The following is a 25556-nucleotide window of genomic DNA, read 5'->3' as shown; positions in this document are numbered from 1 at the left end:
TTTTCAAAGAGGTTAACAAATTTTATGTAATAAAATCTGTAAAATTCTGTACATTGAAAAAAGGCCATAAGTAATGCTAAAACAGACAAGTAGGGGAGAAAAATCATAAAATAAAAGGTTACTACTCTCGTATCCTTATATATGAATTCTCAGAAATCAACAGAAAAATATTTTAATAGAAAAAAGAGGCAAAATACAATGAAGTGGCACTTGAAAAAAAGAAATACAAAGGGTCAATAAACAAGGAGAAACAGGCCACACCTCAGATAGTCAAATGGATGCAGACAGGAGAAATCTGTGACCTAGGAAAGGGGTGAAGAAACTGTTTCAATCAACTCCTTTCCTGAGCCCCTTTACTTACTGCTGACAAGAGCAGAAATTGTTACCTTATTTGTTATTATTTGTTACAGTGCATAACAAAACATTAGCTAAGTCTGGAAGCCCACACTCACACATGGACAGTTATTTACAAAAAATACATAAATGTTCCCTAAATGTGGGACTGCTTTGAGAAATTAGTTTCCGTTTCTACAATTCAGAGAACCATCAAAAATCATTATTTAAAAATCAGACTATATTAAGGAAAAAAGGCAATTAATTAAACTGTATATAGTATGAGCCAATTTTCTGTTTATATACATACAAACACAGAGAAAAAACATCAGAAGGGTATCTGTCAAAACGTTAACAGTAAATTTCTCTGGGTGGTGGAATCATATGCAGTTTTTCTTTTGCAGTTCTATTTCATTTTCCAATTTCATTTTCTAGTTATTTCTATAATAACTATACATTACTTTTGTCATCAAAAAAGTAAACGGAGAACATTTAGGAATCTAGAATTATAAAGCACTACTAAAAAGCACGTAGCAGGGACTTCGCTGGTGGCCCAGGGGTTCAGACACCACTCTCCCACTGCAGGGCTTCACACCTGGTCAGGGAAGGAGGGTCCCACACACCAAGCCACAAGGGCAAACAAACAGAAGCATCAGAGAGCTGAGACGAAGCTTCTGGTGGAAAAGAACAAAGATGCGGCCAGGCGCCCAGCCGCCCACGTGCTGACTGAACAGGAGTGTCGGGAGCCCTCTGTAGCATCAGAACCTCCTCTCCGCCATCAGAAACGCACACTGCCTTCCAGAGATTAAATCTATTTCTCTCATTCAAGGCGAACTCCAGTCCCCCAACGTGGCTCTCCTCAGCCTGGGGAGACCCCGTTTTAGACTGTTAGGGTGCAGCAGTGCACTCCACTCACAGATGACATCCCTTCATTCACTCAAGCATTCACTTCGTACTGACAGTGTGCTGGTCACACCCTCTAATCCAGGCTGAAGCTTACCTCTGGTTTAAGGCTTGCAAAATAAATGTCTTCTCCTTATAAGGAGAAGACACTGCTGGGGGGAGGACTTCTTTGCATGAAAGCTACTTGTGTGCACATCAGGAAAAGGAAGGACAGAGCAGGTTTACACAGCCAAAAAGCCCACCTGCTTCTTGAAATATCCAATTGCATATTCATCTGCGTAGGTGAGGAAGTTCAGGATGTCGTGTTTTATGTGGTATTCCTTCAAGTGGTTCATCAGGTGTGTTCCATAGCCCTAAGGGCAAGTCAGAATGCAGACAAATATATTAGGTTCTGGACAAAAGAAAGTCCCACATTTTCACCAAGAAATACTGGCAACTTTAGGAGTATGTATTAACAGTGTAATACCAACACCTTGGGTTAGGGTTCTTGAGTTTCTGAACTTTGAAAATGAGTCAAAAAATTCAAAATCCTTGGATCAAGACACAATCATCACTTGAAAACACAAGTTTCCGGCTCTTAGAAAAGAGCACACCAAAGCTACAAGCTACTCACTCACACCTAGAGGCTACAAGCTGAGTATTAATAAAGAGGTGTGTGGGGTAAATGCTGATCGTGAGTTTCTGCTTATGCTTGGAGTATTTGAGAATCTGAGATCAGAAGAGCAATGTAAATGAGAAGGGCTAACCTTTTCTAGAATATAAACTAACCCAAGTGCTTCCTATATACAACAATCAGCAATCCTTCCAAACAGCTGGACCATCACGCACAAAGGACCTTCAGCTTGGGCTTTTCAGACCTTGCCCAGCAAAGTCTGAGGAGCCCGGAGCTCTGAGTGAGCCAGAGGCACTGTGAACCAACTAAGAACAGTGACAGAGGATGAGATGGTTGGACAGGATCACCGATTTGATGGACATGAATCTGGGCAGCTCTGGGAGATGGTGAGGGACAGGGAAGCCTGGCATGTGGCAGTCCATGGGGTCGTGAAGAGCTGGACGTGACTCAGCAACTGAACAACAGCGGCGAAAACAGTGAGCAATGTGGAGTAACTTAACGATTGAAACATGAAAAAAAAAGTAAGCATGTGTTTTGGTAATGGACAAAGCTTAAAGAAAATGTACAGATTTAAAGGGATGGTCTGAGAGTCTCACAGAAAAATGAAAGTGAGCCCAGACATGAATGCCGTTACATCAATATTTTAGAATTCGACGACATTTTCCTAAAGAGCTCAAAGAGGCTCACAGGTATGACATCATGGAAGTACAGCACCGCAGTGGAGAAGGGTCTCGGGAAGTCACTTGGTCTCATTCTTCCCCATGTGAAGCTAGGCTTCTGCCATCCACCTCGGGGAGGTCGGCTGCTGGAAAACCCCCAGCTTAGGGTGCTCGCTGAGTCCTTGGGCCAGTTCGTCTTCAGCCACTGTTGTGGTTGGGAAGTCCTTTCTAATTTTCACCTGTGATCTGACCCCTTGTTCTTTCTACCTATTGACCTCAGTTCTGCTCCTAGAGTAACTGATTCTTCCCTGCTCTTAACAACTCCCCAAGCCCTTGAAAATCACCCACGTCCACCCTGCCTCCCAGGTCCCAGGTCCAGCCTCATCGAGGCTTCAGTCCTGCCTCGCATGCAGGACTGGGAGACCCTATCTCAAGCCACTCCTATCTTTCAAGGCTGGCTCCTGTGTAGCAACACACTTCTAAAGCACGGATCCCAAGACCAGGCATAATAATATCCAGGGGATGATCTGTCCAGTACGTAGGAAAAGAGTACAGCTGTCTCCCTATTCTGGAAATTATTCTTCCATTGGTATTAACCATAGAGATGGTAGCCTTTCCCAAAAATATCACAATACCGACATACTGCAAGTCTGAATATAACTCAGATTAAAGGGTGAAGAAAGTCTCTCTTAAGGAGAAGAGAGTAGAACGGGGAAAACAAACATGCGAAACTCATAGCTACAATATACAACTAGCCGTTCCACACAGCCGCCGCCAGCCATGTGCAGCTACTGAGCAGTGCAAACAGGGCAGGTCCACACTGAGGTGTGCAAGCGCAGAGTGCACGCCACGGAAAAGCCTCTCACTAACGGGGTCTATCACACACCGACATGACAGTGTTCTGGACAGATCCAGGCACCCAGAAAATGTCTGCAGAACAGAAGCAGAGACTCAGACAGAGAGAACAGACGTACAGACAGACAGACAGAGAGAACAAACTCCCAGACAGACAGACAGACAGACAGAGAGAACAAACTCCCAGACAGAGAGAACAAACTCCCAGACAGACAGACAGACAGACAGAGAGAACAAACTCCCAGACAGACAGAGAGAACAAACGTACAGACAGACAGACAGACACAGAGAACAAACTCCCAGACAGAGAGAACAAACGTACAGACAGACAGACAGACAGAGAGAACAAACTCCCAGACAGAGAGAGAGAACAAACGTACAGACAGACAGACAGACAGACAGAGAGAACAAACTCCCAGACAGAGAGAACAAACGTACAGACAGACAGACAGACAGAGAGAACAAACTCCCAGACAGACAGAGAGAACAAACGTACAGACAGACAGACAGACAGACAGAGAGAACAAACTCCCAGACAGAGAGAACAAACGTACAGACAGACAGACAGAGAGAACAAACTCCCAGAGAGAACAAACGTACAGACAGACAGACAGACAGACAGAGAGAACAAACTCCCAGACAGAGAGAACAAACGTACAGACAGACAGACAGAGAGAACAAACTCCCAGACAGAGAGAACAAACGTACAGACAGACAGACAGACAGACAGAGAGAACAAACTCCCAGACAGAGAGAACGCAGCAGGGGGAAGGGCGATGGGACGGACTGGGAGATGTGGGGGAGGGGTTCCTGCTTTACACGAAAACGGACAAAAAACCTCTTGATGAAAGTGAGAGAGGAGAGTGAAAAAGTTGGCTTAAAGCTCAACATTCAGAAAACGAAGATCATGGCATCTGGTCCCATCACTTCACGGGAAACAGATGGGGAAACAGTGGAAACAGTGTCAGACTTTATTTTCTTGGGCTCCAAATGCACTGCAGATGGTGACTGCAGCCATGAAATTTAAAGATGCTTACTTCTTGGAAGAAAAGTTATGACCAACCTAGACAGCATATTGAAAAGCAGAGACATTACTTTGCCAACAAAGGTCCGTCTAAGTCAAGGCTATGGTTTTTCCCGTGGTCATGTATGGATGTGAGAGTTGGACTGTGAAGAAACTGAGCACCGAAAAATTGATGCTTTTGAACTGTGTTGTTGGAGAAGACTCTTGAGAGTCCCTTGGACTGCAAGGAGATCCATTCTAAAGGAGATCAGCGCTGGGATTTCTTTGGAAGGAATGATGCTAAAGCTGAAGCTCCAGTACTTTGGCCACCTGATGCGAAGAGTTGACTCACTGGAAAAGACTCTGATGCTGGGAGGGATTGGGGGCAGGAGGAAAAGGGGACGACAGAGGATGAGATGGCTGGATGGCATCACTGACTCAATGGACGTGAGTCTGAGTGAACTCCGGGAGATGGTGATGGACGGGGAAGCCTGGCGTGCTGCGATTCATGGGGTCACAGAGTCAGACACGACTGAGCGACTGAACTGAACTGAACTGAAGGACACCAACGGGGGAAGGGCAATGGGACGGACCAGGAGACGGGGGGTGGGATTTCTGCTTTACATGCAAATGTATTTGTACACGACCTACAACATTAAGTATTATTTTTAAAGAAAAGTGGGGGGGAACTGGAGAAAACGGAAGGATTTGCTACTGCGTGTGCAGCGGAACAGTCATGCCTGGGGATGAGAAAGAAATGAGTCTTCTGATGAAACCTAGACGCAGCTGATGGAAGAGAGAGAGGCTTTTGCTGTATATGCCACCTTGTAAGGAGCTAACAGAACTGCTAGAGTCTCACAGGCTCCTCTGTCCATGGGATTCTCCAGGCAGGAATGCTGGAGTGGGCTGTCATGCCCTTCTCCAGGGGGTCTTCCCTATCCAGGGATCAAACCCGGGTCTCCTGTGCCTCCTGCTTTGCAGGCAGATTCTTTACCTCTGAACCTTCAGGGGGCCCCTCTTCGTTGTGTTTCCAGCATGTAAATCAATCCGAGGTACCTGGCATATACTCAATAACCATCAGATGACGGTTTCCCCCTGGGAACTTCTAGAACCAATATCCTGCAATTCTTCACCTTACTGTGTCACTGACATTGTTAATAATGGATTTATCAGAGGGTGAGATGGCTGGATGGCATCAACAACTCAATGGACATGAGTTTGGGTAAACTCCACGAGTTGGTGATGGACAGGGAGGCCTGGTGTGCTGCAGTCCATGGGGCTACAAAAAGTTGGACATGACTGGGCGACTGAACTGAACAGAACTATACATTTTCTCCCCTTCATCCACAATCCAAGAATTTTCCTCAAAAGGAACAATAACGGTTCTGTTGTCAGTAGCGTCTCAAACTCTGCACGAGATAGTCTTCATCGCTGGCCACTGATCCGTCACCTCTCCAAAGAATTTCCAGATCCCAGCTACTTGTGAGGAGGGGCTGTCTTTCATCTTGATTCCTGTGTGCCTAGTACTGTGACCAGCAGTAGCAGAAGCGCAAGTATCTGCTTGTTTACAGAAGCAGTAACAGAGCTGAGCCGTTACTTGCAGAAATGCTTGGATTTTCCCCCCAGCACCGTCTCGCTTCTCTGCATGCCTTTATTTTCAGCAGTCCTGGGCTTCCCTGATAGCTCAGTTGGTAAAGAATCTGCCTACAATGCAGGAGACCCCAGTTCGATTCCTGGGTCGGGAAGATCAGCTGGAGAAGGGATGGGCTACCTGCTCCAGTATTCTTGGTTCTCCCTTGTGGCTCAGCTGGTAAAGAGCCCTCCTGTAGTGTAGGAAACCTGGGTTCAATCCCTAGGTTGGGAAAATCCCCTGGAGAAGGGAAAGGCCACCCTCTCCAGGATTCCGGCCTGGAGAATTCCACTGACTGCATAGTCCATGGGGTTGTAGAGTCAGACACAACTGAGCAACTTTCACTTCACTTCACTTCACCTGTCACCAAAAGGGCTCCTTTCAAATCCACCTGGTAACTTCAGCGTTTCTTCAAATACTTATTACGGTTAAGTAAGTATTAGCCCCATAACTTTAAAGTTGCATATAACGTCAAAACCAAATAGTTAGATAATCTATTTTAAAACCAAGTTAGGAGCTTAAAGTAAATTCTCATATGTTATCTTGTATGTGTTCTGAGCAAGATAAATTCACACAAAAATCTTACTTGAAGCATTAAAGGAATTCATATATAAGCTTAAATCTCCAAAATGAGTGGCTGCAAATTTTAAAGTACCATTTAGCCCAGATTTTTAATACCTCAAATCAAAACTGTAGAGCCCCACTTATGACCGTGCTGTTTTCACGAATAAGTACTGGCAGCGTTGGCTTCCACCAGACTCATCCCTCTATTCAGCTTTCACAGATTAATCTTCATCTGCCAGGACCACTTTCAAGACTTCCCTGGTGGCTCAGATGGTGAAGCGTCTTGCTTATGACGCGGAAGACCTGGGTTTGATCCCTGAGTCGGGAAGATCCTCTGGAGAAGGAAATGGCACCCCACTCCAGTACTCCTGCCTGGAGAATCCCATGGACGGAGGAGCCTGGTGGCTCCAGTCCACGGGGTCACAGAGTCGGACGCGCCTGAGCCACTCCACTTCACTTCACTTTCGAGTCACTCACACCAAGTGGCTCTCCTTTTCATTTTTCCTGCTCAGTTTCAGATATTTGGCCACCTTCCTTCAAGTCTTTAGAAAATTACACGGTTTTGGGGAAGAAAACATACATTGCCCTTCTGGGAAGTAGTAAGACAAAGCATCCAATTCATATTAAACACCTTTAGTTTCCCTCTGGAATCCTAAAAGTGTCCAAGGTAACCTTAGCCAACCTTTCCAAACAAGTTGCTTGGTGTAGCTTTCTGTGCAAACAAATATTATGCAATCTTCTGAAATTATAAACCAAGGGCATATTTTCAAGTTCCTCTCCCTACGAAAAGCCCAACCAAATTTTCTTTTTAAGCGAGTTCCTAAACTCTGGACCCCTGGAATTGTTTCTCAGTGTGGCTATGCGGAAATGAACCTGTGACAAGCACAGCGACTGCACCATCTGAAGACACATCGCCAAAGCGCCCTGACACGGGGCCGAGGTCAGGCTCACGCAGATACACGCCCTCGCCTTCCCCAGTCAGGAGGACAGTGCGGCACTGGTGCATTCTAATGCCCTTGGATGCTTCGCATTGTGAGCCAACGTCAAAAGCCCCATTGTGCTTTCTGAGAGGAGACTACAGCTGCTGTAATCGACACGGTGACTGTGACACAGAGGAGAGCTGTTACTGAAGCAAAAGCACCCTCAGCGCTGGCTGCGCCCCCGGGCCAAGCACGACTCCTTCCAGAGATCATGCGTCTTTGGCTTTTGTATCTGGCACAGCTTCATGGTAACTGAAGAAGGCAACAGTGTCCTTAGGCCCTGCTGTCCAAGACCAGAGAGCCTAGTCCAGAGCGAGACAGGTGCAGTGGAAAACGCAGTGGGCTTCAGAGACTCAGTACAAACCAAAGATGCGAGCGGCCTCCGTAATTCCTGGACACCGAGTGCCGCTACAGTGACAGCCCTTTGGATGTACTGAGAAAAATAAAGTATATATTTTTAGAGCTATTTCTGCATATCTTCAATGTAGCTAACAGAAAATTTAAGCTCACATACGTGGCTGACGTGGGCGCGTCATGCTATAGACCATTAGGCAGTAATTTATCTCAGTAGCTACTGAATCCTGACCTACTTATCTTTCCACCAATTGCCATAGTTTTGCCTGACTTCAGGACTCCCCAAGTACCAAATGAATAACACTCTGAAGACACATTTCTGGTTCCGCTTTCATAAAAGCAACTGAGTAGGATACAGCATCATCTCGATCTTCCTGCCGACGAGGAGTCTGGTTACTCCAGGGAGATGGCAGAGACACGCGCACTGCCAGCGTGACACGCTGGTTCCTGGGGAGGGATGTGTGCCAGGGGCAGCTGGGAAGGTGAATCAGAGCCACACACACGCGCAGGGCAGAGCTCACACTCACACAGGGCAGAGTCACACACACACAGAGGTCAGACCTCACACTCACAGGGCAGACCTCACACTCACACAGGGCAGCTTCTCACACTCACACAGGTCAGACCTCACACTCACACAGGGCAGACTCTCACACTCACACAGATCAGAATCACACACACTCACAGATCAGACCTCACACTCACAGGGCAGACCTCACACTCACAGGGCAGACCTCACACTCACACAGGGCTGACTCTCACACTCACAGGGCAGACCTCACACTCACACAGGGCTGACTCTCACACTCACAAGGCAGACCTCACACTCACACAGGGCAGACCTCACACTCACACAGGGCAGACCTCACACTCACACAGGGCAGAGTCACACACACTCACAGATCAGAATCACACACACTCACAGATCCATCTCACATTCACACAGATCAGAATCACACACACTCACAGATCAGACCTCACACAGGGCAGACTCACACACACAGATCAGAGTCACACACTCATAGATCAGAATCACACACACTAACAGGTCAGACCTCACACTCACACAGGCAGAATCACACACTCACACAGTTCAGATCTCATACACAGGGCAGACTCTCGCATTCACACAGATCAGACTTTCACACTCACACAGATCAGAACCACACACACTCAACAGATCAGACCTCACATTCACACAGGGCAGAGTCACACACATGCACAGATCAGACCTCACACTCACATAGGGCAGACTCTCACACTCACAGAGGTCAGAGTCACACACACTCACACAGATCAGAACCACACACACTCACAGGTCAGACCTCACACTCACATAGGCAGACTCTCACACTCACACAGATCACAATCTCACACACTCACACAGATCAGAATCACACACTCACAGATCAGACTCTCACATTCACACAGGGCAGAGTCACACACACTCACAGATCCATCTCACACACACACACAGATCAGAATCACACACACTCACAGATGAGACCTCACACTCACACAGGGCAGACTCTCACACTCACATAGATCAGACTCTCACACTCTCACAGATCAGAGTCACACACACTCATAGATCAGAATCACACACACTCACACAGATCACAATCACACACACTCACACAGATCAGACTCTCACACTCACAGATCAGACTCTCACACTCACACAGGGCAGAGTCACATACACACACAGATCAGAATCACACACACAGATCCGTCTCTCACACTCACACAGATCAGAATCACACACTCACAGATCAGACTCTCACATTCACACGGCAGAGTCACACACACTCACAGATCAGAATCACACACACTCACAGATCAGACCTCACACAGGGCAGACTCACACACACAGATCAGAGTCACACACACTCATAGATCAGAATCACACACACTCATAGATCAGACCTCACACTCAGGGCAGAATCACACACACTCACAGGTCAGACCTCACACTCACATAGGCAGAATCACACACTCACACAGTTCAGATCTCATACACAGGGCAGACTCTCACACTCACACAGATCAGAACCACACACACTCAACAGATCAGACCTCACATTCACACAGGGCAGAGTCACACACATGCACAGATCAGACCTCACACTCACATAGGGCAGACTCTCACACTCACAGAGGTCAGAGTCACACACACAGAGTCACACACACTCACAGGTCAGACCTCACACTCATATAGGGCAGCCTCTCACACTCACACAGATCAGCCCTCACACTCACACAGGGCAGAGTCACACACACTCACAGGTCAGACCTCACACTCACATAGGCAGACTCTCACACTCACACAGATCACAATCTCACACACTCACACAGATCAGAATCACACACTCACAGATCAGACTCTCACATTCACACAGGGCAGAGTCACACACACTCACAGATCAGAATCACACACTCACAGATCCATCTCACACACACACAGAATCGCACACACTCACAGAAGAGACCTCACACTCACACAGGGCAGACTCACACTCACACAGATCAGACTCGCACACTCTCACAGATCAGAGTCACACACACTCATAGATCAGAATCACACACACTCACACAGATCACAATCACACACACTCACACAGATCAGACTCTCACATTCACACAGGGCAGAGTCACACACACTCACAGATCCATCTCACACACACACAGATCAGAATCACACACACTCACAGATGAGACCTCACACTCACACAGGGCAGACTCTCACACTCACACAGATCAGACTGTCACACTCACAGATCAGAGTCACACACACTCATAGATCAGAATCACACACTCACACAGATCACAATCACACACACACAGATCAGACTCACACTCACAGATCAGACTCTCACACTCACACAGGGCAGAGTCACACACACACACACAGATCAGAATCACACACACAGATCCGTCTCTCACACTCACACAGATCAGAATCACGCACACTCACACAGATCAGTCGCTCACACTCACACACGGCAGAGTCACACATAGAGATCAGACTCTCACACTCACACAGGTCAGAATCACACACACTCACAGATCCGTCACTCACACAGATCAGAATCACACACACACACAAACACAGATCAGTCGCTCACACACTCACACTCCCCCAAAGACCACGTTCCAAACCTTCCCTGAGTATTTCTGAAACTTAGTCATACATTTATTCAAATTTTTCATGAATTCCCCGACAGCATTTCTTTAGTCCTTGCCTCCCCACTTCTGGCACAAGGTCGTAAGGAACTGTCCTGAGGTCTGAGCCACCTCAGTTCTCTCCCTAACCTACACGGCACCCCACCCCTTCCGGTGGTGCTGCGTGACCAGGCATGTGTGGCCACGTCTACACGTGGAAATCACCAACGCCACCGAGAGGTTCAGACACCTCTTCACGTGCCACAAACTAAACCTGAGCTGCTCCTGGTGTGGCCCGGTGTCCCCAGCCCCAGCTCTGAGGTCCAACAAAGCCCAGTAGAGAATGACTGTGGGTGTGGAAGCGTGTGCCCCCCCCCCACACACACACACACACACTTGCAATGAGAGGATGCTCCTCAGAGAGTCCAGGACTCTCTGGACGTGGAGACCCTGCCACGCTCTGCAGCTTCTGTGAAAAGCACCACATCCTGCATCTCTTCTGAGACCCTGGGTGAGCCTTACCTTGACTTGTTCATTAGAGGTTACAGCGCAGAAAACAATCTCTGTGAAGCCCTGGGATGGAAACATCCGGAAGCAGATACCGCCAATGACACGGCCATCTTTAATTAAAGCAAGGGTTTTGTGTTTCCTGGAAGAATAAGGTTGCATCACTGTTTTACCTCCTGTTTGGGGTGTTCCTCACTAACACATCAGGAAAACTGGAAGGGAGGGGGGGTTCTTTCTTGATTTTTCTGTGGAAACTGCCTCTGTCTGGCCACCATCTCACTAGAACATTCTGTAAGTGAATGTCTTAGAGTGAGCCTGCCTCCCAAGACATCCCCGGAGTGTTCATGAGGACAAGCGCCAGCCACCTGAAGGGGCCTGAGCCCCTAGACGAAGAACAGAGCCTGTGGACAGGCGCTGACAGGTGGTGAAACAGGGTCATGTCCGATGCCCACAAGCCCAGGGGGAGCAAAAGCCAGGGACATGGGCACACGTTTCTGAAGAGTTCACTCTCACTCAGAAATACCACAGAAGCTATAAGGAAATGAAAACACAATCCATCTGCACGATTTGCTAAAACCTGCCTTCCAGAATTCCATCAGGCCTTCTGCCTAAAACGTCACTCTGAACAGTCACGGGCATGGGCCACAGTCCACACGGGCAACTGGGCTCTGTATGTTAAAATGCATTCAATTACGGAAGCTCCCTTTCCTGTCTTTCCCCTTTTTTATGCAATGGGTGATCAAAGTGACCCTAACAGCACAGTAATCTTGCCAGGGCTTACAGGCCCAGGCAAGAGCTGAGCCTGCTTAAGACGCCAAAATCAGAGCCTGGCTGTGAGGAAACTGGGGCATCCGCTCCAGGTCTGTATGTCCCTCCACTGATGCAGTGGCCGAAGCGCAGGGCGCCGCCGGCAGCCTGAAGCAGGAGCCTCGGTAATAGAAGCTAGTCAGCTGCTGGGAAACTCGTCTGCATGCCTGGGGCCGCGGCCACGGCAGGGACGTCGCTCTGCCCGCGCAGCTGACAAGCAGCAGCAGGACGCGGTGGGTGACTGTGCCTGACTTTCACTACCCGAGCGGTTCCTCTCTCCTTTACAAAGGAGAGTGAAGTCCCTGATGGCCCAGTGAAGACCTGACCTTTCAACACAGAGGGTGGGGTCAAACCCCCATTTGATTCCTGACCAGGGAGCTGAGATTACACGTGCCTCAGGATGAAAAAAACCAAAACATAGGACAGAAATGATATTGCAAAAAATTCAAGAGACTTTAAAATGGTCCACATCAAGAAAAAGCGCTTCAAGGCTGGTTCACGTTGATGTTTGGTAGAAACAGACACAATTTTGTAAAGCAATTATCCTTCAATTAAAAATAAATAATTTTTTAAGTAAAAAAAAAAAAATCTTAAAAAAAAGAATGCATTTTACAAAACACATCAGGAAAGTGGAAAGCAGAGCCGGGCACGACTCACGGGTCGAAGACGAGCCGGGTGATGTACTCCTTGGGCATACGCGGCAGCTGGTGCGAGAACACGTTCTGCAGCCCCACCAGCCACATGAGCACCTTCTTGTTGGGCTTCTGGCTCAGGGAGTTGCCCACCACGTGGAACTCGATCACACCCCTGCGCTCCTCCAGCCTGGCCGCCTCGTCCCTGGCCGAGTGTGCCGACAGAAAGCTGGTCTGGGAGGAGGAGACAAGGGGTCACACAGGGCGCCTCCCTAAGACGGAAGGGACAGCTCACAGCAGCGCCCCTCCTCCGTGTGCTAGTGAGATACGCATTCCTGGGTTTCGGGGTCCCAACCGGTAACACACAAGCCATGAAAAGGCAGCTAGGCAGAGCGTTTTGCCAGACCAGAGCCTCCCACGTGTCCATGGAGACGTGGTACAGACCAGGAGTCACCAGACTTTCTCTGAAGGGCCAAACAACTCATGTTTGGATCTGCAAGTCAGGAGGCCTCTGCGGCAGCTGCGGACTCCGCGGCGGGGTGAACACGGCTGGGACCATGCGGACTCCGCGGCGGGGAGAACACGGAGGGACCACGCAGACACCGCGGCGGGGAGAACGTGGCCGGGAGCACGCAGACACCACGGTGGGGAGAACACGGAGGGACCACGCAGACACGTGTGGGCAGGGCAGAGCACCCGAGGACTTGATTTAATGGGGGAGGCAGCCTGCGTCTGTCCTGTGCGCTGCAGCCAGCCAGTCCTTGGTTTTCGGAATCCCGTCTGGCTGAGCACCCTTGGGATCCCAGACCCCAATTCTCCCTGCAGGCCCATGAGTGGTAGTCACGTCTATACTACCAGCACCTCTCTTTCGGAGGAAGAGAGGCTTCTTTGCAAAGGAGTCGTGTTGACCACTCTCAATCAAGCTGGCAGTACAACCTCCTACCAGCACCCTGCGCCCCATCCTATTAACCCAGGCAGTGGGGTGCAGGTCAGTGTTCAACAAACAGACCCCCAAGGCAGAAGGGCCAGCTGCTGGCACTGCCCGCTTCACTGGTCTACAGCTGATGCTGGAGGCCCATCTGCCACTGTGGTCAACACGTTTAATGACCATCTCCTAAAACTCCTGAGAATTTAACAGGTGCCTTGTGCATACCAGTACAAGGCAACTTCAGGACACTACTCAATCCACCCAACAAATCGTGGAATGTGTGATGACATCCACACTTCACAGCTGAAACAAACTGAGCAAAACTACTCTGTGGAGTCACTAAATCCCGGAAAGACATGTACACAGAAGGCCCCAAGGACTGGACACCCAAAAGGAAATGGAAAGGGCAACTTTACAAGGAGATCGCTCTCTTAACAGCATTCCAATCCCGTGAATTATCCTCAACTGCACAAAATAAATCTCTAAGGAAACACGACAAATTAAACATGGATACCTTCACCCAGCAGAGCCATTCTAAAAAAAATTGTTACAGATGTTTTGAAAAATCATCTTATTTCTTCATTTCCTGGCAGCTGTCAGAAACATCTAGGACTGCTTTGCGCCTGGATAAGACAGGAGATGACAGCAGCCCTTTTGCCCCAAAGGCTTTACTTGAATCTAATCATCAGTGAACAGACACACATACAGGGCCCTTATGCCAAAGCAGGGCTCTGCAACAATGCCGCTGCCACAAAAGGCCAACAGAGGGCTGAGAAACTGCTCTGGAATAAACTAAACAGATTAACAAGCTGAAGAGATCAGAATTAAATGCAACATGTGACCCCAGACTGGTCCTCCAACAACAGGAATAGATACCATAAACAACAGAATTAGGGCAGATGGGCAATCTGGATATGGGCTGTACATTAGGCCAAGAGTAACATCACAGACTCGATGGACATGAGTCTGAGTGAACTCGGGGAGTTGGTGATGGACAGGGAGGCCTGGCGTGCTGCGATTCATGGGGTCGCAAAGAGTCAGACACGACTGAGCGACTGAACTGAACTGAACTGAATATGACTCTAAGCAAACTTTTTGAGAAAGGGCCAGGTGACAAATATCTTAGGCTTTGTGGACGTACTTCGATAAAACTCTATTTATAAAACCAGAAGTGGACAGGATTTGGTGCCCAGGCTGTGGACTGCCTATCCACACATTAGCTAATACTGTAATCCAGCTGAAGTTTCTGGTAGTGATAAGTACACTGTGGGAATGCAAATGAGCAGTCTCAGTCTTCAGAGACATGTGCAAAAAACAGTAAGGGGTGAAACGTTACAACATCTGTATCTACCTCTGAAATGGCTCCACACGGTCACAGCAAAGGGAGACAGAGGGATAGTGAGCGTGGCATGCAAGCCGTTTGTGAGTCTAAATAAAGAGCCTCTGGGTCTTTACCACGGAATGTTTGCAACATTCATGAGGGTTTAAATTTTTCAAGATAAAAAGTTGAAGCAGGAGGAATGCCTTCAATGGCGGAGATTATGTTTCCCCACAACACGGCCGTCATCAGCAGAATTAACCTCTCATCCGCCTGCCCGCCTCTCAGCCCTGAGCATCCAGCAACTCCGCCCCACCCCCGACAGCGCGAGCGGCTGCGGAGCCCCGGGGCCCACCCGCGGGCGGCTCGCGCGCCCCCTGCTGACCTCCGGCGCCAGCGTCGCCGCGGGGTCTGTGATGGCGGACATGGCCTCGCGGATCAGCTCCGGTGGGATGTCGCCCAGCACCCGGGGCTTCTTGGTCTCCTCCAAAACATGGGAGTCGCTCATTTTCCTCTTTTCTCCTTGATGACCAAAACAAAAGGGCAAACGATGGGTTATTTCAAACACAAAGCACGTGCCGACTAATCCAACCGATTTTCTAATATCACTGAAAGGTGTGGACATCAACCCCCCCTGTACCAGGGAGAAGCGGCGCGGCAGAAGGCGGGAAAGAGGAGGTAACTCTTTTCGCAGGAACTGCCCACCATTCTTTTTTTTCCCACTTTCTTTCTTTATTGGCTGGGCAGCATGTGGGACTTCCTTGAGCAGGGAGTGAATCTCTGCCCCCTGCACTGGGACACAGAGTCTTAGCTGCTGGCCCACAGTCCCCCAAGTGCCCACCATTCTGAAGAGCAACTGCTCTCTACACTAAGGTTCCAACTTGACATGTGAGCTATTAAAGCGCAGCCTCTTCATGTGCACACTGAAGGCTGAGTCTAATTACCACTGGCTGTTAATCTCCATGTTGGAGACTAATTGTCCCTTTGTGGCCAGAAGAATATGGTCCTTATGATAACAAAGGCCAAAACTGCCTGAAACGCGAGTTATGACCTAAAACTTGACCAACTGTTTGTACACTAAGCATCTTCTGACAGTGTTGTTTGTTTGATCTATGAATTAATCAGAGATGTTTCTTCAAGTGTTCAACTTCTGGTGGGTCGTTTCTCCTTGTAGTTCTGGAAAGTCTTTCATACATGTGCATGGACGTGTATGTGTATGTTGTGCAGTGTATATGTGTTGTATGTACAGTGTATGTTGTATATGTGTGTGTGTCTACATATACTGGAAATACACCCATGAACTGTTTCACTTTGCTGGTGAATTTAATTTTTGTCATTACAAACTGACCCTCATGATCTCTCCTAATCCTTTTTTGCCTTAAAATGATGCCTCACAAAGTGAGCAGGGCCCTGGCCTTGGAAGCAGGCACATTCATTCCCAGGATGTCACAATGTATCACAAGCTGGGAAAGGCCCGGCGAAAGCAGGGAGAAGGCTCTCCCACTCTACTCCTTAGATTACCTGGCTGCTTTCTGTCCTACTGGCATGATGTCTGGTTTTTTGTTTTCTTCCCGTTCTGTCATAATTTATTTATTTTTACAATTAAATTTTTAAATGCTCAAATCTAATTTATTCCTCAGGTGTGAATTCCAGTAAGCAGGCTCCATACAGCATTCGCTCCATCTTGAGCTAAACAGCAGCAGGGCAACGTCAAGCATCTCGTCCATACAAGTTGCTTTTCCAAATGAGGCTTCTTACTAAAACAACTTTTGTTGAGTTCGTGTTTTTATAACTTTTTAGTTGTTATTATTGGAGGTGAGTGAGAATATTTTCCTTCATTTGACCAACGCTTCAAATCCCACAATTCCACCAGAATAATGGTGTGAACTATTTATTTTGGAGCTGAGACTTATACCCAATATGCTCCAAACTTGATAGCTTGCTGAGTGCTGCAATAAGAAAGCACCCTGGGCTACATCCGAGTTCAACGGCAGAGCTTCTAGAATGATCAGCAGCGTCCCCCTTGGAAGTGGCCCCAGTGCTGCCCGCTTAGTCCTTCACAGAAAACCCTGTTCTCTCCCCATTTCATGACACCTCTCAGTGTCAAACTTTGCTTGTGCCAAGATGTGTCTCATGTCACGGCTGTGGACACAAATGCATCCTCTGGAACATTCTATAACTGCGAAACACCTCTAGCACTAAGAGATTTTTTTGCCCATGTGGCAGATTACATTCACGGCCAAATTCTTTCCCCTCCTGCCTCCAGCTTCTGCCATATGATTCTGTGGCTCTTCCTACAAAAGGCGTCAAGGCCATCTCCCCACCCCTTGACTCTGAGTCTGACCACGTGATTCGCTTCCGATGACAAAATAAGGCAGGCGTCACGGAGCACCAGCTACAAGCTTAAGCTGCAGGAAACTGCATTTCTGCCTGCTTTCTGGTGCCTCTGCCATCATCATAAGGACGCATTCTGCCCCAAGGAAAGGAAAAGACACCCGGTGGTCCTCAAAGGAGGACGAGAACTATGCAAGCACAGCCTGTCGGAGTCGAGCCTTATCAGCCACCTCCTAGGCAGCACACAGAATGAGTGAGCTGTGACGATAAAGGATCACAGTTTGAGACTCTGCATTTCAAGTTGGCTTGTTACACAGCAATAACTAGCCAATGCAGCCCAGAGGGAGTTCCAGCCATTAAGATCCTTGACACGCACAGCACGCAGTTGACTTAAGGCTCCCTTTGGCACTCCTCAGATAACGGAGCTTCTCGGGAATCACAGCCCTCGCTGGTGCCCTCCGAGCTTACCTGGGTTTGCCTCAAGCCCGGACGCGCCTCGACAGGATGGGCTGGTGCTCCCTCCGTTCTGCTGCTCAAGGGAAGCGGAACTCGAATTGTAGGAAACTGTCCCGGCCACAGGAGGTGGACTGATAACTGCCCCCAGGAGAAGGAAGAGAAGGCATTAAATGCCGTCTTTCTTGGGTAGTAATGAACCAAGTGTACGCGAGAGCATTCCATTCCTGCCCAGCACCCGAAGACGTCATCTCTAAGACAGAAGCCATGTGGCCAGTGTGAGCTTGATGATAAAGACAAGGGTAGTTACAACCCACTGGATAAAATTAAGACATCTGAGTCCAAAGTGATAAAATAAGAAATGAACAAATAAGTAATGGAGAGAAGGTAAAACTCTCCTTACAGGAGAATGGGAAGAAATAAGGGAGCAATGAGGGAAGGTGGGGAGAGGGGGACAGTTAGGGAACAGCCGGCACATAGTGACTGATTCAGGGAAGAGCCATCTGTACACGCCGAATCTTGTGACTGTAATTTTGATAAAAATAGAATAGCCTCAAAGTGAAAAGTGAAAGTGAAAGTGAAGTTGCTCAGTCGTGTCCGACTCTTTGCAGCCCCATGGACTCCACAGTCCACGGGATTTTCCAGGCAAGAATACTGGAGTAGGCTGCCATTTCCTTCTCCAGGGGATCTTCCCAACCCAGGGATCAAACCCGGGTGTCCTGCATTGCAGACAGACACTTTACCGTCTGAGCCACTAGGGAAGCACCAAAGCATCTCCCCACAAAAGTACCTTTTTTTTTTTTTTAATTACCAAAGTGGAAAAGTTAACACTGCAATGGAGAAATCTCAAAAACCCCACCTTAATCCAGTGACAAACTTCACACCAGCGATAATGGGAGAGGCCAACATTCCATGCCTCCTGGTGTGACAGAAAATGGCTATGAACCCTGTGGCTGAGATGAGAGGCAAGATGGAAAACAGTACCCAGATTAAGGAATAATACTGCATCAAGGCTGAAATTCCTCGCTGTGATAACTCTGCTGGGGTTAAATATGAAAGCACTCTTGCTCTTAGGAGATCCCCACTGAAGCCAGCAAAGGGCCATGACCTTTGTAACCATCAGGCCGTTCAGAAGACAGGTACGCACACACACGTTAGTACATGGAGAGAGACAGAAGCCGCAGAATGCTAGCACAACAGGGCCAGCGTTAGCAACGGTGAGTCTGGAACAGCAAACACACAGCAAGGGGCTGCTTGGTCCTGGTTTTGTTGCTCTTCCGTAAGTTCAAGAGTGTCTCCAAACAAAACCATTTTGTTTTGTCTTTAAAAAAAAAAAAGAAAAAGCCAAGGTAGGAAGTAGGCGTTGTTTGCCCGCGCGTGGCTGGCGGCAGCACGGGCGCCAGTGACGCGGCGCACAGACCTCGTCTGATGGCGCAGACGGAGGCCCCAGAGCACGCCATCTCGGTGTCAGGGCGACCACAGGGGATGCCCCCGCAGCCAAGAGCGGTGAAATAAGCGAAACGAGCTGCGGAGACACAGGCACACAGCTCCTAACTGAACAGCAACTGGCATGTAAGGAGTCGGAATATACTGATCGCCAGTGTGTGTTAACTTCAGGTACAGAGCGAGGTGGATCCGTTAGACATTTACATATATCCGCTCTTTATGTGCTTTTCTCATACAGGCCATCACAGTAAGTGTCAAAAATAAAAGTAGCCATATACAGGCGAGACCCCCTCAGATGCACACAGGAAGGGATGAGAAGAGACTGAAGCGCCAGGCTGCAGGCCTTCCCTTCCAGCAAACAGGCCTCCTGGGCTTCAAAGGACACTGGAGTGCTTCCACACAGAGGCAGCTCTGGTGACTCACGAGACATCTGAGAGCCTTGCCCAAGTTCAGAGCCCTCACTGTGCCTGTCATTTCTCACAGGCGCCTGGATGCGCAGACATGCCAATTAAGGAGAAGATTACCCCTTCTTTCCCCCCAGAGCACACACTGCAATTACAGCAGAGCAGAAGTCAGCCGGCTTCCGATGGCGGCAGGGAACACTGACGAGTGCGACCCAGCTGAGCTAGGTGACGGCCAGAGCTCCTGGGGTGAGCCTGGCGTCCCCGGGCAGAGACACCGCCGTCTCCACGCTGTGCAGTGACGGGTGAGACGTGGGGAGCAGGGCAGGCCAGGAGGTGTCCTGAGCAGGAGGGCCAGGGAAGTCTCACCCCCACCATCCCTCCAGAAGGGAACTAACCGGACCCGCCTGGAGCCCCGGGTCCCCGCCTTATCATTCCTCTTTCCTTGTGCACGGGTCTGCCTGTGCGTCTGCCAGGCACACAGGTACGCTCAGGGCAGTGCAGTAGGAATCAGACGCGATGGGAAACCCAGTCCCGTCACTTGGGAGGCTCTGCTTTTGGGCTACTGTCTGCTCCTCTCTGAGCTCCCATCTCTCATCCATATACAGGGGTTAACCACACCAACTTCTCCTGGTTCCAGCTAGAGCTTAAAGACCCGAAGCAAACCTCATCAGCCAGCACTCACTGGAAGTGTGAGCTATTCTCATGGATAAACTGAGTCTGACCAGGTAGGCCTCCCGCTCAAGAAAAAGGGGCTGGGCAGCGTGGTGCATGCTGAGGATAGCTGATGCCATCAGACATTCCAGGAGCTCAGTCATCCGAAAGCCACGCCCTTGGTCAATTATGCCACAGCCTCTTGGCAGGGGCCTCAGAATCAGCAGGCTTTTTTTCATTTTTTAAAAATATTTATGCATTTGGATTGTGGGGTTTTAGCTGCAACCTGCAAACTCTTCGTGGTGGCATGTGCGATTTAGTTCACTGGCTGGGGAGGGAAGCCAGGCCTCTGGCAGGGAGTGAGGAGCATGAGCCGCTGGCTCTCAGGGAAGCCCCAACATCAGCGGCATTTAGATCCCATGGGTGGTGCTGCTGAGCAGCCAAGCTAAAGAACCAGGGACAGGATATTATCAAGGTTCCATGAATGTTTGGAAGAAAGGAGACTCAGCTCTTGCTGGAAGGCATGGTGAGAATTAGAAGAGGGTTGTGGGAGAGATGTCGTCCTAAAGTCAGGTGAGTTAAAAGACGGATAGGCGACCGGCATGGGGGCAGAGGCGGACACGGCGCCCCGGTGCGGGGGAGCTCGCGGGAAGGGCTGACGCGGGGCTGGAGCCCTGTCCACACGCAGAAAGGCACCGGAGGGCCGCGGACTGCGGACCAGAGAAATGTGAGGTCATGTTTTACGGCCTAAGGTGAAAAAACAACACAAAAGATGTCTTTGACATGGTTTTGGGAACAAGAATCCAAACAAAGAAGGTTTGATCCAAACCAAAATACCTCATTCCCTAAGTATTTGAGTAGGATTTAATTATATTCCAATCCAAACTCAGGCTCCAGATGAAATGATGCTTTAATCACCTTCTCCAGCGCAGTATGCTCAGTGAAAGAAGCCAGAGTCAAAAGTTACACGCAGTGTGATCCCACTCGCGTGGCGCTCTAGAAAAGCACAGCTGCGCGGACAAAGGGCGGACCAGAGGGGGCTGCCCGGGCCGAGCTCAGCGCGGGGCTCGCGGCCGCGGGGCGGACCAGAGGGGGCTGCCCGGGCCGAGCTCAGCGCTGGGCTCGCGGCCACGGGGCGGACCAGAGGGGGCTGCCCGGGCCGAGCTCAGCGCGGGGCTCGCGGCCGCGGGGCGGACCAGAGGGAGCTGCCCGGGCCGAGCTCAGCGCGGGGCTCGCGGCCGCGGGGCGACACAGCGCCGGGGGTTCACCAGAAGCCACAGGACCACACACTAGGGGTGACTTTTGCTGGATATAAAAACAAACCGGAGGAGGTGTCGAGAATGAGGAGAAGAAATGCCCTTTGCTGGGGGCGGCGCTCACGGGCCCCTGGGACACACTGAACCAGATCTACTGCAAAGGCGACACCAAAATTCTGCGTTCTGCCTCTCCCCGAGGCCACACGGAAATGCCTGCCTGACAACCTTCTCCAAGGCTTCTGAGCATCAAGGCAGGAATTCAGACCCTGTCTCCAGAGTCAGTGTGACTTCAAGTCACACATCCTCACCAAAGGCCCACTGAGGCCCTGAGCCCACGGGGCACTGCACGTCCTGAGACTCAGGCCCACCGTTACCCGAGAACAGCCTGATGCTCAAAACAGGCGTCCAGACCCACAAGCCAGGCTGAGACCTGACTGCAGGGCAGGCTGTGACCAAGACTGTGTCTTTGAACAGTCGACGTCTGTCTGCAGGCCTGCGCGCCGGGTGCGTCGCCCTCCGCGCCGGGTGCGTCGCCCTCCGCGCAGCTGTGCAGGGCAGGCTGAGCAAATCTCGGGGCAGAGCAGCGCCTGCTGCAGTCTTAGCTGTTTGCCTTGCACCTGCTCTCCCCGGGAACAGAGATGTCGATGCCAGGTTTGCCAAAGTGTTTACTTTTCTTTGCTGACTCTAGTCTTCAATTTCTTGATGAAAAATGCAAACAAATGCACAGTAAAGGCAACAAACACTTCTTGGTTGTGTTCTGATTTATGCAAAAAAGAAACAATTATTTTTTTTACCTGTTTGGATTCCAAGCTGGCTGGTTCTGGAAGAAGCTGAGAGAAAATCCTGATCCCAGATGGGAGAGTTTTGACTATAAACTTCTTCTTCTAACATGGACAGAAACCTAGGCGTAAGAATAAAGGCAAGAGTGAGATCACACGCGACGCATTACTAGGGGGACAAGTGCCGGGCACCCATGGCGACCACCCCAACGCCAGCATCTCACCCTCAGTTCAGAAACATGAAACAGTCAGTTATGACCCGCGTGAAGATTTAACTGGCAGCCTTGGTATATTCAAACAGAAATGCATTTCTACAAATGTACTCTCTTTGGGCTCCATGTAGGTATTAATAGATACAACCTGGACCACACAGAGACTTACATCAGTGGAAGCGCACTTCACCAAGTCCCCCTGGGAGAATCCTGGAAGGAGAGCTCGTCTCCCCTCAGAGCCGTCGTCGTCATTTCCCTCACAAAAGCTGCTCGTGTTTACTGAGTCCTTGCCACACGCCTACACTGTTCTGAGAATGTTTTATTGAATCTTCTCATCAACACAGTGAGTTACAGATTTTATTTTTATTTATCACACACATGTACACATAGCTCTTACTACAGGATGGACACTGTTCTAAGCAATCAACGTGTATTAACTCGCTCGCTCTTCCGAATAGCCCGATGAGACGGGATCCGCCACTGTGCTCGTTCCACAGATGAAAGTAACTTAGGGCACAGGCAGACTCAACAACTGGTTCAAATGCCCACAACCAATAACCTGCAGGGCCGAGACCAACTACCCCGTCACATCTCCTGTTGCGTCATAAAGCAAGCAGGCCTCAAGTTCTGGGCCCACAGAGGCCACCTGCACAGCCTGGTCAGAGTGCAGCCCCCGAGCCGCACCGAGGCTCACTGAACTGGAGGCCGCGAGAGAGGCCCAGCAACCGGACGCTGAGAAGCACCCTGGGCAGCTCTTGTGTTCCCTCCAAGATGCAAAGACTGTGATTAAAATACCAACACAAATCTATACTTCTGGTATTGGAAAGTCTTCCTGCAAACGTCTTTTCAGGGCACATTCATTCTCACGGAGGAATATAGAATAACGGCTAAGAGCTTAGGGTCTAAACCCAGCTACCAAGCTCACCACTTATTATTTCCGTGACCTTGGGACAAATTCTTAGCTTTCCTCTTCCTCGGTTCCCCTTTTACAGAATGGAAACAGCAACTTCTGCACGAGGTGGTGGCCAGGGCCATGCTCAGCTGGTGCTGACTGCCGAGAAGCTGCTCCTCCATTTGCTCAGCAACACTGAATGCCCGCCACACGCAGGTGCCGGGCCAAGCCCTGGAGGACAGTGAACACAACCTCGCCTCGCCTTCAAGAAGCTTATACTGCATCGAGGTAAAAGGTTAGCGACTAAACATCTCTGAAATTTTGAAATCCAAAAACCCTTTAAAAAGTATTGTTCCTAATCCATTTAGCAAAAAAACTGACCTGAACATACGCAGGATTATTTACAGTCTTTATGAATGGATCTGCTCCGGGGACCTGCCCCCACCCCAAAGCTAAGATACGTATTCTGTGTGTTCTGTTACCTTTATAAAGGGGTCAGGTTACCTTAACACTTGAATTGTGAATCCTACCAAGTTTGGATCACTGATTAAGGACTTAGAGTAAAATTAACATCATCATCATCACAATTAGGGAAAGTACCACTAATCTCCTCATTAATCAAACCCAGGAAGACTGCAGAAGGCAGGGGAAGGCTGGGTTTCGACAGTGAAGACAGGTGGGAAAGGTCCTGAGGGTCTTCTGACTTGCCTCTCACACTCAGAAGATTTAAGAATAAGGAAGCACCGCACGAGCGCCGTCCTGCACTCGGCCATGGGACACACGGTTTAAAGAAACAGCAGGAGCCACTTGTGCCAAGCCCGTCACCATTAACTGACGCCTCAGAACACTTTCGGATGTTTCTCACTTAACACAGAAAGGCTGACAGCAACAGGAAGCAGCATCCTTACTGAGATCACAGCTTGCCCTTGCTGAAGACAGGGGAGGTTCCAGATGCATCTCCTCCGCTGGCCCAGCAGAGCCTGCCGTCACCTCGCCCAGCCCTCAAGACTTCCCGACAGCCCTTCATCACAGAAGCAAATTTCCTTTCCTTTCCCAGGCTCCTTCTTTACGAGCAATTACATAATAGGAACACTTCATGAAGCCCTACGGAGACTTACCAAAGAAGAATGCCATTAATAATTTAGGAAAATAGTCATGTGTGTGTTATACATATGTATAATTATTTCAATACAATAAAAGTCTCATCTAGTGTCATGAGAAAGTGCTTATTATATACACAAAGGATACAAAATTGTAGAATAAAAGAACACCATACATGGAGAAAAAAAACAGAAATGTCCAAAAGCACAAAAAGTAGATCACAGTGGCAGGCTGCAGTGGCCCTTGGCCTCTCTGTTCTCTCTGAATCAAATCTCCATCAAATGCCCATTCATCACTTTTGAAATGAAATGCAGAGACTGACGTTTTAAAGGACACCTGTGTGACTCGGTGCATGTAGGGGACGGCACACACGAAGGCCAAGCAGAAGGAAGGGCTGGAGCCGCTGCAGATGCACAGGGCGGGGCCGTGCTTCTCCTGCAGGGGTCTGGGCTCAACGCCCGGCTGGGGAACCAGGATCCAGCCTGCCGAGCAGCACAGCCAGAAAAAGAAGGAAGACAGGGTGCGTAGGAAGTGCAGGAAAGCAAGCCCTGAGGACACACCTGACAAGCAGGGGGGCCCCACGGCATCTGCAGCCTGACTGAGCCGGGCCCTGGCTCCACACGGCACCTCTGGCTGCCGAGTCTGCAGCTATAAATCCCTAACAGCCTCCAATGTTGTCATATTCAATGGAAAGGGACTGAGGAGGAGAAGTGGGTGGAAGCTTCACCCTACCATTAGTAACAGAGAAGGAAAGAAAGCGGCCTTGGTCTTCTCAGCTGA

At 49.4% G+C, this 25556-nt stretch overlaps 1 protein-coding gene across 16 annotated transcripts in view; it reads right to left on the bottom strand.

Annotated features, from left to right (window-relative positions):
- KAT2B (lysine acetyltransferase 2B) overlaps window positions 1-25556 on the bottom strand; it is a 112512-nt gene that overhangs the window by 14495 nt on the left and 72461 nt on the right. For all 16 annotated transcript variants that reach the window (XR_009598584.1, XM_060406810.1, XM_060406771.1 and 13 more), the window contains 6 exons: window positions 22587-22693; window positions 18051-18176; window positions 15634-15770; window positions 13028-13236; window positions 11579-11705; window positions 1479-1589 (listed from right to left, as the gene is read on the bottom strand). Coding sequence is in view for 15 of the 16 variants with exons in the window: in XM_060406810.1 (XP_060262793.1) it covers window positions 1479-1589; window positions 11579-11705; window positions 13028-13236; window positions 15634-15770; window positions 18051-18176; window positions 22587-22693 (817 nt within the window). In the remaining variant the exon portion in view is untranslated. The remainder of the gene's footprint in view (window positions 1-1478; window positions 1590-11578; window positions 11706-13027; window positions 13237-15633; window positions 15771-18050; window positions 18177-22586; window positions 22694-25556) is intronic.

The sequence above is a fragment of the Ovis aries genome, chromosome 1 (assembly GCF_016772045.2).
Source record: "Ovis aries strain OAR_USU_Benz2616 breed Rambouillet chromosome 1, ARS-UI_Ramb_v3.0, whole genome shotgun sequence".
NCBI classification, from domain to species: Eukaryota; Metazoa; Chordata; class Mammalia; order Artiodactyla; family Bovidae; genus Ovis; species Ovis aries.
Note: the sequence above shows the minus strand (reverse complement) of the source record. Positions and strands in the feature narration are given on the sequence as shown.